We start from the raw sequence: 17,601 nt of genomic DNA, 5'->3' as shown, positions 1-17,601 counted from the left end.
ATGAAAAGTAGTCTTTAGTGAAAAGAATTTTAAGAAAAATTGAGTGAACATCATTTTATCAGTTTTGCAAACCTCTTCGATGTCTGGCTGGGTTTTCATATCTGCCTCTGTGTTCAATGAATTGGTAAATGTTTTGGCCAAAGTGTGAAAAAAATCTGGTCCTAACAATCAGTAATTGGAAAAGGGAGGTATGTTTTAATAGTCTTAGATTTTGTGGATGCTCTTTGATACTCTAGCAGAAAACAGGTTGTACTTCTTAAAGGTTAGTTACAATGTGAAATCTGAAACCATATCAATGAATTCTTTGTACTGTTAGGTTAAAATACATGGATCTGTTTGTACTTTGAATGGGTTTTTTTTTTTAACACGTGAATGAATGCTTTTTTGTTACATGCTATCATAATTTGGAAAATACTACTTCACTGAGTTATTTAGATCTTCCAAATGTTGGCATATTTCTTTATGCAATATTTTAACAATCACATTTGTTAAAAAAACAAAACTACTAATCTCATCAGGAAATCTTAGCTATTGGGACGCAATCAAGTTGGAGGTGGCAAATTTTCCAAAATTCTAATTTCAATGAAAGCTTGAATTTTATCATTGGCAATGAATACTGTCAGCTCTTTATCTTGAAGTAACAGTCTTACTTTATTCTTTTTTGAGAAAATATTTGCTAGATATCCACTCTGGATAATGGTATGTTCTTTCAAGTAAAAATATGTTCCATGAAAATAGTAACTACCTCAGGTTGTAGCTCAACATTCTCACGTGAGATTTTCCTGGAGACAACCATCATAGTTTGGTGTGCAGGAGAAATACTTTGTGTCTCTGTCCCATATCATCACACGGAATATGAAAAAGAAGTTTTCAAAGATAAAGCTTAATAAGAAAATGATTTTTACAGCAAATGTATGGCAATGAATAGCTGATACCAGGACGTTTTGGTGCAGCTGCATTAGTTTGTGCTAATAAGGCCCTGGCATTTTACCCAGTATTGGTTTTTTTTTTTTTTTTCCTCCCAATTTACTGAGGTGAAATCCACATAAAAAGCCATTTCAGCAGTATTTACTACACTCAACAGTGTCTAATTCCAAAACATTTCTCCAATGTATCCATTAAGGAGTTTCTCCCCAGAGAAAATTCTCTTTAGCCTCTGGCAACCACCAATCTGCAGTCTATCTGGATTTATCTATTCAGGATATTTTATAATTATGGAATTCTACAACATACAACCATTTGTGTCCATCTTTTTAGCATAATGCTTTCAAGGTTTATCCCAGGCTTATACATGTTGTAGCATGTATAGCAGTACTTCATCTTTTTTGTAGCTGAGTAATATTCCATTGTATGGATATATCACAATTTGTTTATCTATTCATTCATTGGTAAACATTTGGACTATTTCCATCTTTTGGCTTTTTTTTTTTTTTTTTTTTTTTTTCTTTTTAAAGTAAGTTCCAGGCCCAGTGTGGGCCTTGAACTCACAATCCTGAGATCAAGAGTTATGTGCTCTACCAACTGAGCCAGGCCAGTGCCCTTATCTTTTAGCTATTTGAAATAGAGCTGTTAGGAACATGTGTGTCTTCATACTTTTTTCAGTACGAGGAGTGGAATTGCAGTGGCCCATTGTTGATTTTGCATCATCAGTTCCAATGTTAACATAGTGAAAAAGACAAATGACACTTTTTTGGGCAGATAATATTTTAATATGAAAATAGTTTTGTTTTAGTGGACCCCTCTAAAAGTATCCGGAGGATCCCTAGAGTTTTGCGGGCCATAGTTTGGTATCCTCTGTCTTGTAGATTACAGAGTTGGTCAGGTATGAATATGTGATTGCTCATCAACATTCTATTATCACTAGCACTAACTAATGCAACTAGGTAATCCTCAAAACTGTGCTATCAGATGTGTTTTGTAATCCCTACTTTATAGATAAAGGAATCAGCATTTGGGAGTATAAATGACTTACCCAACATTATGTAGTATAAATTCTAGAACTAAATACCAAATTCAGGTTTTGTTATTTCAAGGCTGATGTCCCTGCTGTTGCATAATCTTTTTTTTTTTTTTTTTTTTTTTTTGCTGTTGCATAATCTAAAGGTAGGTGAAATGGGAGAGGGTTACTTGAAGGAGTGCTTTAACTTCTAAAAGTGTTTAATGGTGCCCTTGTTTTTCTTTTTAGAGACCTCTTAAATCTAAAGGATGTGATCAGTGTCCAGCTAGAAGATACATCTAGCAAAAATTTTTGCAGCCAATCTTGTCTTTCATCATATGAAGAAAAAAGAAAAGTATTTGTTACCATATGTACTAATAGCATTTTAACCAAGTGCAGCATGTGTCAGAAGACTACTGTTGTAAGTTGAAAATCTAACTTTTAAGAATTCTTTTTTTTAAAGATATTTATTTATATATTTGGTTTATTGAGAGAGAGCATGAGCAGGGGGGAGGGCAGAGGGAGAAGCAGACTCCCCGCTTAGCAGGAAGCCCAATGCAGGACTCAGTTTTATGACTCTGGAATTATGACCTGAGCCAAAGGCAGGCGCTTAGCTAACCAAGTCACCCAGGCACCCTAGTTTTTAGGGATTCTGATTATTTTGTTTAAATGTTAGAGTTTTTACTGAATTAAAAAAATTTTTTCCAAGATTTTATTTATTTATTTGACAGAAAGAGAGAGCCCAAGCAGTGGGAGCAACAGGCGAAGGGAGAGGGAGAAGCAGACTCCCCACTGAGCAGGGAGCCTGATGCAGAGCTGGACCCCAGGACACTAGGATCGTGTCCCTAGCCAAAGGCAGATGCTTAACTCACTAAGCCACCCAGGCTCCCCTTTACTGAATTTTTTTTAAATCCTAGATTCAGTATAAAGTAAAATACTAGAATGTGAAACACTGTAGTAATGCCTGTTTTTCACTTTCACTCCAGCAACCTCATCATGAAGTCTATCTTGAGAACCGTGGGGCTTACTTATTGTTACACTGTCTCTAGTTTGTTTCGAATGCTTCAGATGAAAGGACAGTCTTATTACTTTAATAGTTCAGAGAGAGGGTACCCAGGTGGTTCAGTTGGTTAAGCATCTAACTCTTGATTTTGGCTCAGGTCATGAGCCCCACATGTCCCTCTCCCTCTGCCTGCCCGCCACACGCTCATGCTCGCTCGCTTGCTCTCTCTCAAATAAATAAATAAAATACTGAAAAAAAATAGTTCAGAGTATTACAGCACATAAGTGGGTACGAATAAAGACCTGTTGCATAAAGTAAGGACAACTCCATTTGAATTTGACTACGTGGACTCAAAATATCCAAGATTGAGTTCCTTCCATTAGTTTAGTTGTGGATGTTTCCACTTTAGGAAAATGTAGGGATAAGATTTTAGTACCATTGGGAATAGTTTCAGTTGATAAGACAGTGAAGAAGATGAAATAAGACTTCTGACAGTTCCTCTTACATAACAATTCATGATAAATGCTGTATGAAGATTCTCCTAAAGACTCTCAGGATGATCTTGCCTTGAAGAAAACCAAGCAAATGGAAGCTTGTTTATAAACTGCAAATAAATAGGCCTCAGCAGTGTAGCGCCGCCTTCAGCCCAGGGCATGATCCTGGAGACCCAGGATCAAGTCCCACATTGGGCTCCCTGCATGGAGCCTGCTTCTCCCTCTGCCTGTGTCTCTGCCTCTCTCTCCCCCTCTGTCTCTCATGAATGGATAAATGAAATCTTTAAAAAAATAAATAAATAAACTGCAAATAAAGATAGCAGAAGTAACAATAGCCTACCTATCGTAAAACTCAACCACAAAGGTGTTTTTAATTCTGTTTTCTTACACCTAAGCAATGTTAAAATGAATTAAGAATGTCACAGGCTTTTCTGAATGAGAAATAATCCCCTTTCTGGTAGAAGAGCCGTGGGTAGGTGGTTCTGAGAGCAGAGAAGCTGTCCTGCTTTGGTGGACTACATGAGATTAACGCAATTAGTGGTCTGAGCCCCTTTCATGAGGTAGGATTATTGTCTTGCTTGTTCGGATGATGCTTTGAGACCCAATTCCATCTCCGTAAATTCTTCCTTAAAAACACGCGATTCAAGATAGGATTCTCCGCAAGTGTGAATTCAACTAAGTCATTTGTGAGCCACATCTTCCCTGTGGCAGAGTGCTCATGTGATGACCTTGGGCACAGAAGTGGGAAAATGGGAGGCATGGGAGCCTTCTGAAGGCAAGAAATGCCGTTCAGTCTTTTCCTTCTTCATCCCTCACACTCAGTGAATACACCTTGTCCTGTTTTTAAGAGCCTATTGTGAGTACCACATACTTAGCCTATGTGATTGGTTGAAAGAGTTTAAAAAGCACCATTTAACACTATATCCTGCATATGAGTTATTATGATAGTGATAATGGAGAAAAATTAATATTGTTAGTTAACTGTAATAAGAATTAGAAAAATATTCAAATCTATGAGTCTAAAAATAGGGTGACTTTTTATTTCTAAAAGTAGATTGTGGGATCCCTGGGTGGCTCAATGGTTGAGGATCTGCCTTCAGCCCAGGGCGTGATCCCAGAGACCCGGGATCGAGTCCCACATTGGGCTCCCTGCATGGAGCCTGCTTCTCCCTCTGCCTGTGTCTCTGCTTCTCTCTGTGTGTCTCTCATGAATAAATAAATAAAATATTTTTTAAAAAACACAAAACTAGATTGTTTGAGGGGCGCTTGGCTGACACAGTTAAGTGTCTGACTCTTAGATTCAGCTCAGGTCGTGATCTCAGGGTCGTGGGATCGAGCCCCATGTCCAACTCCACAGTCATTGCAGAATCTGCTTTAAGATTCTCCTTCCCTACCCCTCCCCCCCCCAATAAATAAATCTTTTAAAAAATTTCTTCTAGGGATCCCTGGGTGGCGCAGCGGTTTGGCGCCTGCCTTTGGCCCAGGGTGCGATCCTGGAGACCCGGGATCGAATCCCACATCGGGCTCCCAGTGCATAGAGCCTGCTTCTCCCTCTGCCTGTGTCTCTGCCTCTCTCTCTCTCTGTGTGACTATCATAAAAAATAAATTTAAAAAAATGTCTTCTAATGGACTGGGGTTTTTTTTTTAATAGTTTTTTTTTAAAAGATTTTATTTATTTGAGAGAGAGAGCACGAACAGGGGGACTGAATCCTAGGACCCGGGGATCATGATCTGAGCCAAAGGCAGATACTTAACCTACTGAGCCACCCAGGCACCCTAAAGTAGATTGCTTGATAGAATTTTTTTTTTTTTTAAAGATTTTATTTATTCATGACACACACACACAGAATGGCAGAGACACAGGCAGAGGGAGAAGCAGGCATCATACAGAAAGCCTGACGTGGGACTCGATCCAGGGTCTTCAGGATCATGCCCTGGGCTGCAGGCAGCGCTAAACTGCTGCGCCACCAGGGCTGCCCTGCTTGATAGAATTATACTTACTTTGACCACATCTTTTTTCCCTCCACATCTTTTTTCTTTTTAATATTTTATTTATTTATTCATGACAATACATAGAGAGGAGAGAGAGAGAGGCAGAGACACAGGCAGAGGGAGAAGCAGGCTCCATGCAGGGAGCCTGATGTGGGACTCGATCCCGGGTCTCCCGGATCACGTCCTGCGCTAAAGGCGGCGCTAAGCCACTGAGCCACCCAGGCTGCCCCCTCCACATCTTAATAGAATAAATTAATTGTTATCTTTCCCAGATGAATAATAAATTAACTATAATAATACCAGTATTGTTACTTAATGTTAAATATTGGGCTAAATAATTTTATTTTTAAGATTTTATTTATTCATGAGACACAGAGAGAGAGAGAGAGAGAGATGCAGAGACACAGGCAGAGGGAGAAGCAGGCTCCATGCAGGGAGCCTGACCTGGGGCTCGATCCCAGGTCTCCAGGATCATGCCCTGGGCTCAAGGCAGGCGCCAAACCGCTGAGCCATCCTGGGATCCCCTAAATAATGTTAAAATAGCTCTTCTCAAAATAAAAACGTCATACTAATAAAGGATAAAAGAATTTTCAAACTTAAATTGTTTTTTGTTTTATTGTTCCTTTGCCAATATCCTGTTTTTCATGGAAGAAAATCTGCATATGGTATTTTCATTTGTCCTTGTATTTTATGCCCCCAAAAGCAGTTCTTTTTCACCATTGCTCTAAGCCCAAAATGATGGTTCCTGTTACAGTAGAAACAATAGATGGGGAACCACACAGTTCATGTCCTTTACACACTTACTGCTTACTGAATGTACTATATTCTGTATATCTTACTGCTTCTGTGCTACTTTCTAACAATATGCTTTCAGTGTTTACCATGAAGTTAGGCTAGAAAAGCAATGATTCCCACAGCTGTTCTCTGGCTCCTCTGCTTTCCTGAGTTAATATTCAAAGTGGAATTGAGTGGGGCACCTGGGTGGCTCAGTCGGTTAAGCATCTGCCTTCAGCTCAGTTCATGATCCCAGGAGCCCCACATCAAGCAGGAAGCCTGCTTCTCCCTCTCCCCCTGCTTGTGCTCTTTCTCAGTCAAGTAAATAAATAAAATCTTTTTTTTTCTTTTTCTTTTTAAAGTGGAATTGAAGAAAGGGATATAATTGTAAGACTTTTGTGTATTTATCCAGTCAGAGTTGATTGCCTGGAGTGATAAACATATTCTATGACCTCTTTCTTCATTGCTTGCATATGAAGAAAGCATACTGCTTTCTAATATGTATCTAATAATGCTGCTGCTACTAATGTATATCTGATAAATAACACAAATATTGGAATGATCTATTTCTTTCATTTTAGTCACTCTAATCTATAGTGCCTTTTTTTCCTCTTTTTTGTTTGTTTCTAATTCAAGTTAGTTAGCATATAGTGTATTATTAGTTTCAAGGTAGACTTTAGTGATTCATCAGTTGCATATAACATTCAGTGCTTATTTTTTTCCGATTTTTAAGAAAGTGTAAAAATGTGACTTCATTATCATTACTTGTTATATTTTAGCTAAGAGGAGCAATAATGGGTGTGTTTTTGTTTGTTGATAATATGTCATACACCAGGAATATGAATATAACTTTAATCTTTAAACAGAAACCAACCCAAACACTTACATCTGTTCTTTGCAAATCATTGAAGCCCTCAGATGAAATGATTGAGACCACCAATGACTTTGGGAAGACAGACCTCTTCTGTTCTATTAATTGTTTCTCTGCTTACAATAAAGCTAAGATGGAATCATCAACAGGTAATGTTTGCTTAGAAGTTATCAGAGGTTTAGAAACTGTTGAATATTACTAATTTCCTTTAGTTTATCACCTTGATTTATCTCAACATGAGTCAAAACAGTATAAAACTCGTTGCAAAAAAAATGTTTTCCAGGTGCACCTGGCTGGCTCAGTCGGTAGAGCACGTGACTCTTGCTCTCAGGGTCCTGAATTCAAGCCCCACATTGGGCATGGAGCCTACATTTAAAAGGAAAAAAATGTTTTCCAGTAGTTTTATGTAAAAGGAAGCCTACTTCACAACCAAAGACTTAATATTTATTTGTAAAGATCATCATATTAGAATATAGAATTTTATACTTAGCCCTGCTTTGTAAAAATAAGGGTATCAGTTATGTTTTTTTATAGGAAGTGGAGCTAGTTGGAAATACTTGAAAGTTCATTAATAGAAAAGCACAAGTAACCCAGGGCCAACTTTGTATTCTATCAAAGAGCCTCATATAGGACCATTAGTGCTATTTTACATAGATAATAAAGAAAATGATACCCCTGAGGTTTGTACTTCATGTAAACTGGTTTATTCTAGAAATCTCTGCAATACTAGCTTAGATACCAGTCTAACTCCAGTCATGTTGAGGGTTATGAATCTTGAAAGAGTTAGAAATGAGACCCATTAGGGGTGCTTGGCTGGCTCAGTCAGTAGAGCGAGTGACTCTTAATCTTGGGGTTATGAGTTAGAACCCCACATTGAGTGTAGAAATTTTTTTTTTTTTAAGATTTTATTTATTCATGAGAGACACAGAGAGAGAGAGAGAGGCAGAGACACAGGCAGCGGGAGAAGCAGACTCCATGCAAGGAGCCCGATGCGGGACTCTATCCCGGGACCCCAGGACCACGCCCCGGGCAGAAGGCAGGCACCAAACCGCTGAGCCACAAGGGGATCCCCTAGAAATTACTTAAAATAAAATAATGTGTTTAAAAGATGAAAGATCTGATATCCATTAGGAGATATTGAAGGAATCTCTTTTCTATTCTTCATGGGTAATTTCATGTAAATGACATAAAGGGACTTGAGAAGTTGTATGCAAAGGTCAAATATATTAAAAAATGGAAAATGTAAATTATCAGTTTCAGGGTACTAATGTGTTTATGCTAAAGAACCTGGCTATAAGCCCTACTCCAATTTCCAGCAATACCTAAAGCTATTGGATATTTGCATTGTTTGTTGAAACACTGGTTATTAAACAGTGCTTTCTGATTGATTCTCCTGGTTGTTGAGAAATCTTTTAATTTTTTTCAGTAAATGTTTCTGTGGTACAGGATGCCTCAACAGAGCTCTTAGCTCCAAAGAAAGATACAACTCCAGTTATAAGCAATATAGTGTCATTGGCAGATACTCATGTTTCCCTGCCCATCATGAACTCTGATGTCTTACAAGGTAAAATTGATATAAAGATACTTGATATAAAAAAACAAAAGATACTTGATATATACACTGTCTTCACATCCTTGAGGAATCTATCTATATTCTTAGGTTGTTTTTGTTGTCTGATATGAAATAAGCAATTGTAGTTTATGATGCTGTTTTATAGATTATAGTATAAGATCTTGAATTGATGTTACTCTTTTATTTTACCAGATACAGTTTCTTCAGTAACAGCAAAAGTCATTGTAGATGTAAGTTTTGTTCTTAATACTTTCGACCCTGTCTTTTTTAAGCATATTTTGTACATTTATATATGTAAACATATATATATGTGTGTATATATACATATATATGCATATTCATTCCTATTTTCATCCTAAGGCTCAAAAAAGTTGAACAAGAAACATCTTTTGGTATTCATATTCAATTTCCCGAATCCCAGGTTTGACTTGACACTATTAATAAGAATATTTAAACAAGTATTATTAGTCATAGTTTTTCCTCTGGGTTCTTTATTACCTTTTTCAATATTCTAGGTCACATGAGCAATAAAAATTATTTTTATTACAATTACATACCAAAAGATTCTTTGAACATTTAATGCTGAGTCTAGATTGCAACATTATATTATAAATAATTGTTAATGTTTCCCTCTAGTGGAGCTCATATTGCAACTCGCCCATTCATTTTATTGTGTTACTAGAATAGATATGTTTGATATATTAATCATTTGAAAACTGTTCGAACAAATGTTTTTTTTCTTTTTCTCCCAAACATTGCTAAGAGTTTACCCAGTGAATCAAGTAATGGTGTTGCTAATAATAGTGTTGAACAGCCAAGGCTTTCACCATCTTCATCAGTACCCAGTCAGCATACAGTTGACTCCAGTGTAGAAGTACAAAGAGATCAAGTGTCAAACCAAGATGCTACATACAATATGAAATCTATGAAAATAAGTGATGGACTGTGTCACCCAAAGTTTACATCCAAAGTACAAAAAGTTAAAGATAAATCACGAAGTATTAAAAAATCTTGGTGTTCAAATCTCCAACATTTGAAAAACAGTATTAAGAAGGATGTGACATTCTGTTATTCATGCCAGTTGTTCTGCCAAAAAAATTTTAGTTGTGGAGGAGAATCATTTGCAGGCCAAGGAATTTCTAATTGGAAAAAGACTCTAGAAAAATTCAGGAAGCATGAAAAAAGTGAAATGCATTTGAAGTCATTGCAGTTTTGGAGGGAACACCAGTTTTCTGATGAAGCAGTCAATGATAATTTATCTATTCATTCAAAGCAGATTGAAGGAAATAAAAAGTACCTAAAGCTTATAATTGAAAATATTTTATTTCTTGGGAAGCAGTGTTTACCATTAAGAGGAAATGACCAATCAATTTCATCTATGAATAAAGGTAATTTTTTAGAACTGTTAGAAATCAGAGCAAAAGATAAAGGAGAAGAAATATTTCGACTTATGAATTCACAAGTTGACTTCTACAATAGTACACAAATTCAAAATGATATTATTGAAATAATAAAGACTGAAATGCTGCAAGATATTGTGGATGAAATCAATGTCTCCTCAGCTTTTTCTATAATATGTGATGAGACAACTGATAGTGCCACTAAAGAACAGCTTGCAATTTATGTAAGATACCCACAAAAAATGTCAAAGGCTATCTTAATTAAAGAAAGATTTTTGGGCTTCATAGATGTTAAAGAGATGAGTGGGACTAAATTACATAGGACTATCAAAACGTACCTGCAGCAAATTGGAGTTGATCTGAATAAGATATGTGGCCAGGCCTATGATAGTACCGCCAATTTGAGGGGAAAATTTAATAAAATTGCAGCAGAGTTCAAAAAAGAAGAGCCAAGAGCTTTGTACATACATTGTTATGCACATTTTTTGGATTTAGCAGTAATTAGGTTTTGTAAAGAAGTGAAAGAACTCCGAAGTACTCTAAATACTCTCAGCTCTTTGTTCAACACTATTCATATGTCTGGGGAAATGTCTGCAAATTTTCAAAACATCTGTAAGCTAAGTCCAAACAAAACATGCAAGAAACATACATCACAATCATGTTGGACAGTTCACGATCATATATTACTATCTGTGATTGAGGGTCTTCCGGAGATTATTGAAACTTTGGAAGTTGTATCAAGCCATTCTTCAAACACAAGTTTGGCTGATGAATTGAATAATTTGTTAATACTGGTCTCCAAATTTGAATTTATCTTTTGTTTGAAATTTCTTTATCGAGTCTTAAGTGTTACAGGAATTCTTTCCAAAGAGCTTCAAAGTGAAACCATAGATATTTTTTCATTGTCTTCAAAAATAGAAGCAATTTTAGAATGTTTATCATCTGAGAGAAATGATGCCTATTTCAAAACTATCTGGGATGGAGCAGAGGAAATATGTCAAAAAATAACCAGTAAAGGTTTTGAAGTTGAAAGACCTTCTTTTCAGAAAAGAAGAAAAATTCAGAAAACAATAGATTTTGGCAATTCAGATAGTATGTTTTTTCCTACCTCAACAGAAGAACAATATAAAATTAATATTTATTACCAAGGATTGGACACTATATTAGATAATTTAAAATTATGTTTTTCAGAGTTTGATTATTGCAAAATGAAACAAATTTCAGAACTATTATTTAAATGGAATGAACCATTAAATGAAACAACAGCCAAACAGGTCCAAGAATTTTATAAACTTGATGCAGACATCATCCCAGAACTTAGATTTTATCGGCAATATGCAAAGCTCAATTTTGTCATAAATTATGATTGTATCAACTTCATCGATCTTGGCTATTTGTTTATTCAGCATGGTCTTCACAATAATATTCCCTGCATATCAAAGTTATTATATATTGGTTTGTCTTGGCCAGTTACTTCAAGTGCTCAAAATATATTTTCTACACTGCCCCGTCTTAAAACATATTTATGTCATACCATGGGACAAGAGAAGCTTAGTGGCCTGGCCCTAATGGCTATTGAGCAGGAATTGGTAAATAAACTGATGGAACCTGAAAGACTCAATGGAATTGTGGAAAAGTTTATCCATCGGATGAAAGAAATATAACACTTGCTAATTTGGATTTACGTAAAAAGAATTTTGTATTTCTATTGGAATGTTTAATTTCAGAATTTTATTTTCTAAGAAAACATTTTTTTTTTCATCAGAACATGTAACAATCACTTGATTCAAAATTCAAAAACCAGACTGATGTATAATGAAAAGTCTCTTTCCCCTTTGTAGTATGCAATTCCCCCTCCCTGTTGTGTTAGCTGTTTCTCAGATACGCTCCTGGCGATATTTTTCATAGATAGTACTCTGCAGTGCACACCATTCTTCAGCTTGTCCGCTTAACATATTTTTGAATTGTCCTATATCAGTACATAGTTTCTTGGTTTCGTTTTACAACTACATAGAATTTCATTGTATGGATGTACCATAAAATATTTGAGCAGTCCCTAAGAGCAAACATTTAAATTCTTTCCAGTATTTTGCTATTATAAAGAATGCCACATTTAGTAACCTTGTATGTAGGTCATACTGCACATGAGTGAGTTACTGTAAGATAAAATTTTATTTTTTATTTTTTAAGATAAAATTTTAAATTGCAATTACTAGGTCAGAAGATTTATGCATTTCTATTCTTGATAAATACTGACAAATTGCTCTATAAGGATTATGCCCATTTAAGTCCCATTCAACCATGTGTGTGTGATATTGCCTATTTCCTTGAATCTTTATAAACAGAGTTCTGAAACATATTGATCTTTACCAATCTGTTCTAAGCCCCAGTGGAATTTCGTATTTTCACTGAAGAATAAGGTTGGGTATCTACTTGAGCTATTTGTATTTCCTTTTCCTAGTGAACTGTCATGGTTAAACATGGCTGTGGTTTTGGTTGACACAAATAGCTAGATGACACAATATGAATTCTTAATCTGCCTTATGAAAATATGACTGAATAACAAATAACACCCCCCCCCCAAAAAAAAAAAACTCTTTTTCTATCACTATACTTTAAAAAGGTTCCGGTGATAAAGGAAAATCTGTTTCTCAGAGACTTACAAGAATTTAGTGGTAGATGTATCTAGGCCTAGAATTTTGTTTCTTTTAAGAATATTTTTCTGCCACCATTCTGTTTCTTTCTCCTCAATTATTATTTGTAATTTTTCTAGAGAGAGCATCCATTTTATTTAGGTTTTTCAAAAACTGATTTATATAGAGCTATAGAAAGTTTTTTATTTTTTTTGTATACTAAGTTTCCTCATCAATTTCTATATACATGCTTCCTTTCTTGATTAGCCAGCCAGTGACTGACTGACTTGTTTTTCAGACACATTCTTAGATTTATTTATCAGTCCTACCTTTTAAAAATATTATGGTTTAACCTAAAAATACAAAGAGTATACTAAATAACATTTAATCCTATTAAATCCTAACATTTTACTATGTTCCAGATTTTTACTTCAGAAATAAAATATTACAGAGCAAGATGGAGCTCTCTTGCAGATTGTTTACTGATAGCATTCCTCTTCTATTTTCCCCAGAAGCAATGATTTGTTGTGCTTCTTTTCATGAATGTTTAATTTTATACTTAAAAGATAGCTTTGTTTCATATTTATGAACTTTATATAAAACTCTGTTGCATTGTACATACCTTCCAATAATTTTTTTCATTCAATGTTTTTGAAATTTATAGATGGGATTTCTAGTTCATTTATTTTTAGCTGCTGAATATTACCCCATTATATGATTGTACATGTTCATCCTTTCTCTATTTAAATGAAATTTTATACTCCTTGATTTTGCACTTTTATAATACTCCAATGACATTTCCATATGTAGTATGCATTTGCACATTCAACAAATGTTTTTCAACAAGTACTATATACTAAACACTGTTCTAGCTGCTGGAGATCCTGCAGAGACTAAAACAAGGCCCTGACTCCAATGAAACTTAGCTTTCTAATGTGGCGGTCCAAGAAAGATGCTAGAAGAAGTTACTCAGCAGTTCTTTAGGTGGATGATAATACAGAAAATAATATTTATAGGCTGCACTAGGAAAAAGATGAGGTTTTGGAAGCTGTGGCCAGTAAAGGCCTTACCCAGCCACCTATCCCTGACATGCTAGTTGGGAAAGTCTGCTCTAGGGTACTTAACCTGAAAGTAGACTCGATAATTCAAGGCTATGTTCATCTTCCACTTTAATTAAGCCTCGGCTTTATATGTTTTTCTTTCCCACCACTACCTGAGTGTCTCTGTTCTGCACATACTTACCAACATTTGGTATTATCATTTTACTGTCTTTTTTTTTTTAATTCATTGATTTCTACTTTACCTTTTTAAAAAAAAAAAAAAAAGATTTTATTTATTCATGAGAGACACAGAGAGAGGCAGAGACACAGGCAGAGGGAGAAGCAGGCTCCATGCAGGGAGCCCGACATGAGACTCGATCCCAGGTCTCCAGGATCAGGCCCTGAGCTGAAGGTGGCACTAAACCGCTGAGCCACCCGGGCTGCCCTCTACTTTACCTTTAAAAAAGAGAAAGAAAACAAAATAGGCAATTAGTTAACCTCTAGTACTGAATGCTTCTTGCATGTGTTTTCATTCTTTTCTATTTTGTAATGAAAGTGCTTTAGTGCTCTGAATATTCCTCTGAACTCACCTTTGTCAACCATGTGTTTTTCTCATTTTCATTATTTTCTAGCTGTTCGCAGTTGTAGTTTCTATATTATCATGAAACCAGGAATTGATTTCAAGAGGTTGGGTTGGGTTTTTTTTTTTTCTTTTTTAATATTCAAATGTTTTGGTTTTTACTTTTTTTTTTTGGTAGTCTATAAGGTGAGTAATATAAGACCTAGACCTGAAAAAGAAAAATACAGTAATTAAGACAGCTATCTTGGTTGAATACCTACTATGTAATATAGTACTCTGTTCAGTGCTTTACTTAGGTTGTTTCAGTTAGATCTCTCAACAACCTATTGTTTTACACAGGAAACAAAAAAAAAAGGGGATACGGATCACACAGTTAGTAAATGGTGAACGTAGGATTTATATCTAGGCAGTGTGACTAGCCCGTGCTCCCAATCACTGTGCTCTACTAACTCCTATACAAACTTGTCAGAAATGTTCCCAAATAAAAGATTAACCACCAGAAGTGTATTAAAGAACAGAAGAGGGATCCCTGGGTGGCGCAGCAGTTTGGCGCCTGCCTTTGGCCCAGGGCGCTATCCTGGAGACCCAGGATCAAATCCCACGTCAGGCTCCCGGTGCATGGAGTCTGCTTCTCCTGCCTATGTCTCTGCCTCTCTCTCTCTCTCTCTCTCTCTCTCTCTCTCTCTGTGACTATCAAAAATAAATAAAAATTAAGGGATCCCTGGGTGGCGCATCGGTTTGGCGCCTGCCTTTGGCCGGCGCGATCCTGGAGATCCGGAATCGAATCCCACATCGGGCTCCCGGTGCATGGAGCCTGCTTCTCCCTCTGCCTGTGTCTCTGCCTCTCTCTCTCTCTCATAAAAGAAAAATAAAATTAAATTAAAATTAAAAAAAAAAGAACAGAAGATCACAGAAATAGTATAGTTTTTTAATCTCCCCAAATCCATTGAAGTAGAAATTGATGCCCAGCATCTACAACCAATCTTGGTGACCGTGTATCCCCATAGTCCCCAAATAAGATTAGGTAGTGACAAACTCAAAACCAATCCTGAATGGTATTGGCTATCTTTAGAAAGCCATGGAGGAAAAGCAGTGGGACATCTGATAGCCTTGAAAATCAAGAGATCCCCCAAATCAACAGATTTCCACTAGAAAGCATGGCAGGCTAATTTGGAAACAACCCAAACAGAAGGTTCCTGCAGATGTCAGCTGGTGAATTTAAGGGGACTGTGCTAAGTTCTGAAGATTTTGGGAGTAGTCTCAGTCCATATGAACTTTTTCTTTTTGGTTCTTCTGAAATCTTGAAACTAACAGAAGCTTTATTTCCAAACACCTCAATTAAGGAGGAACTGCTAGCTATAGACACCAAATTGATCAGGACAGGGATAGTAGGGACAAAGGAAAGACCATGTATAGAGTGAAATGAAGGAGAGAATCAGAAGCAGAATCTCAGGTCATTTTGTGAAAATAATAGAATTGAATGGACCTTGGGGCCAGAAAAGTTAATTTGTCCTTTCTACCTCCCTAAAAGTACAGGAAAATGCATTTCACATAGAAGCAAACAACAGAATTGTAGAATTTAATACAAAAATAGGAAACAGAATTATCCTTAAAAACATAAAAATGGTTTTAAACCAAGCTATAAAAGTTTAAGAAAATTATGAAAGCTATAAAAATTAGAAAAGCTCAGATAAGTAGATGAAAGATTTTAAAAGATCAGTAACAATTCAGCAAAGCATTAGAAATTAAAGGGGAAAAGTCACTTTAAAACTGAAAACTCAGGGCCCTGGGTGGCTCAGTCAGCTAAGTGTCCAATTTGATATCAGCTCAGGTCTCAGTCTCAGGGTTGGGAGTTCAGAGCCTGCGCTGGGCTCTACACTGGGCACGGAGCCTACTCTAAAAAGAAAAAACTGAAAACTAAACTAGAAGGGACTCCAATGTGAGTAAGACGACTGATAATCCCTAAGAAACAGAATGGGAAGGAAGGAAATGTTTCCCATCAAAACAAGAGACTGCAAGGATTCAAGAGACAGTGTTACCAAATACAGAAGACTTGATATCCATATAAAAGGAATCTTCAGAAAAATTGAGGCAACGGAAAAGAACATCGAAAGCTACACAGTAATCCAAAGCGATAGAAAAGAACAAATAGTAAAAACCGGATGCCAGTTACTAAGATTTTGTCTTGGGACACCTGGGTGGCTCAGCGGTTGAGCACCTGCCTTCAGCCCAGGGTGTGATCCTGGGGTCCTGGGATTGAGTCCCACATCAGGCTCCCTGCATTGAGCCTGCTTCTCCCTCTGCCTGTGTGTGTGTCGTGGATAAATAAACTTAAAAAAAAAAAAAAACAGATTTTGCCTCAGCTCCACACCCACCATTCTGTCTGCTTTGTGGATGATAAAGCTGGATCTCCGAACCACAGCAGTTCTCCAGCCTGTTCCATAGGGGACACTGGAGGACGGTGCCAAGCCTGAGGGAGAAGGGATTTGTTCCTTCCTGTGTGCTTCCTGGGCTTTATGTAGGTGCGTGGTTGTGAGCATCATTCCAACAGTGCTGCTTCACCGTGAGAGCGCCTCCTCCCTCCCGAGCAGGAACTGAACACAGTTGCAGTTTTCACAACACCTACGGAACTGCTTTGATCATGTCGTGAGACGCTAGCGTGACTGCGGGGATCTAGGTCTCAGGGCCACCAGCAGCACCAGCATCCTTCTTCAGAGGTCCGACTTTCAGCTCCATGAGGTCCCTCTAAATTTTAATTCCTATCTCCTTTATTTTGTTCTCTCATCCCTGAGAATTTAATTTGCTTCTATGACGTTTTGGTGTTTTCTTTTTATTCTTTCAGTAACCTACTTACCTCTTACTTGTTCATTTGTTTTCATAGTCCCTCTGCTCAGATAACTAATATGGCTTCTCTGTCCTCACTGGACCCTAACGAATACTCTGTAAATCAAAGGAGCTTGCCTGAAATTGAAAGACTTGATGTATTGGGGCCCATGGGTGGTTCAGGCGGTTGAGTGACACCTGGTATCACCTCAGGTCATGATCTCAGCATCATGCGATGGGGCGTTGGACTCTGGGGAGTCAGCTTGAGGTTCTCTCTCCCTCTGTCCCTTCTGACACTCGCTCTCAAATCTATAAAAAAAGAAAAAGACTATGTATTGAAAAGATAAGCTGTATGCTTAAGAACATGACCCAGAATAGTCATGGCCAAAAAAATTTTTTTGTTTAAAGAAAAAAATTCCTTTGAGAATCCAGGCTAGGGATCCCTGGGTGGTGCAGCGGTTTAGCGCCTGTGTCTCTGCCTC

General features: G+C 36.9%; 1 protein-coding gene across 5 annotated transcripts in view; it reads left to right on the top strand.

The window, feature by feature from the left end:
• The window catches only part of ZMYM1 (zinc finger MYM-type containing 1), a 28,957-nt gene extending 14,303 nt beyond the window's left edge, over positions 1-14,654 (top strand). For 4 of the 5 annotated variants that reach the window (XM_025421395.3, XM_049094117.1, XM_049094119.1 and 1 more), the window contains 5 exons: positions 2,186-2,357; positions 7,066-7,219; positions 8,497-8,634; positions 8,836-8,873; positions 9,407-14,654. In XM_025421395.3, coding sequence (XP_025277180.1) covers positions 2,186-2,357; positions 7,066-7,219; positions 8,497-8,634; positions 8,836-8,873; positions 9,407-11,707 — 2,803 coding nt within the window. In that variant the 3' untranslated portion in view covers positions 11,708-14,654. The remainder of the gene's footprint in view (positions 1-2,185; positions 2,358-7,065; positions 7,220-8,496; positions 8,635-8,835; positions 8,874-9,406) is intronic. The other variant, XM_049094118.1, reaches the window with a different exon arrangement.
• Positions 14,655-17,601: the final 2,947 nt, after the last annotated feature.

The sequence above is a fragment of the Canis lupus genome, chromosome 15, assembly GCF_003254725.2.
Source record: "Canis lupus dingo isolate Sandy chromosome 15, ASM325472v2, whole genome shotgun sequence".
NCBI lineage: Eukaryota > Metazoa > Chordata > Mammalia > Carnivora > Canidae > Canis > Canis lupus.
Note: the sequence above shows the minus strand (reverse complement) of the source record. Positions and strands in the feature narration are given on the sequence as shown.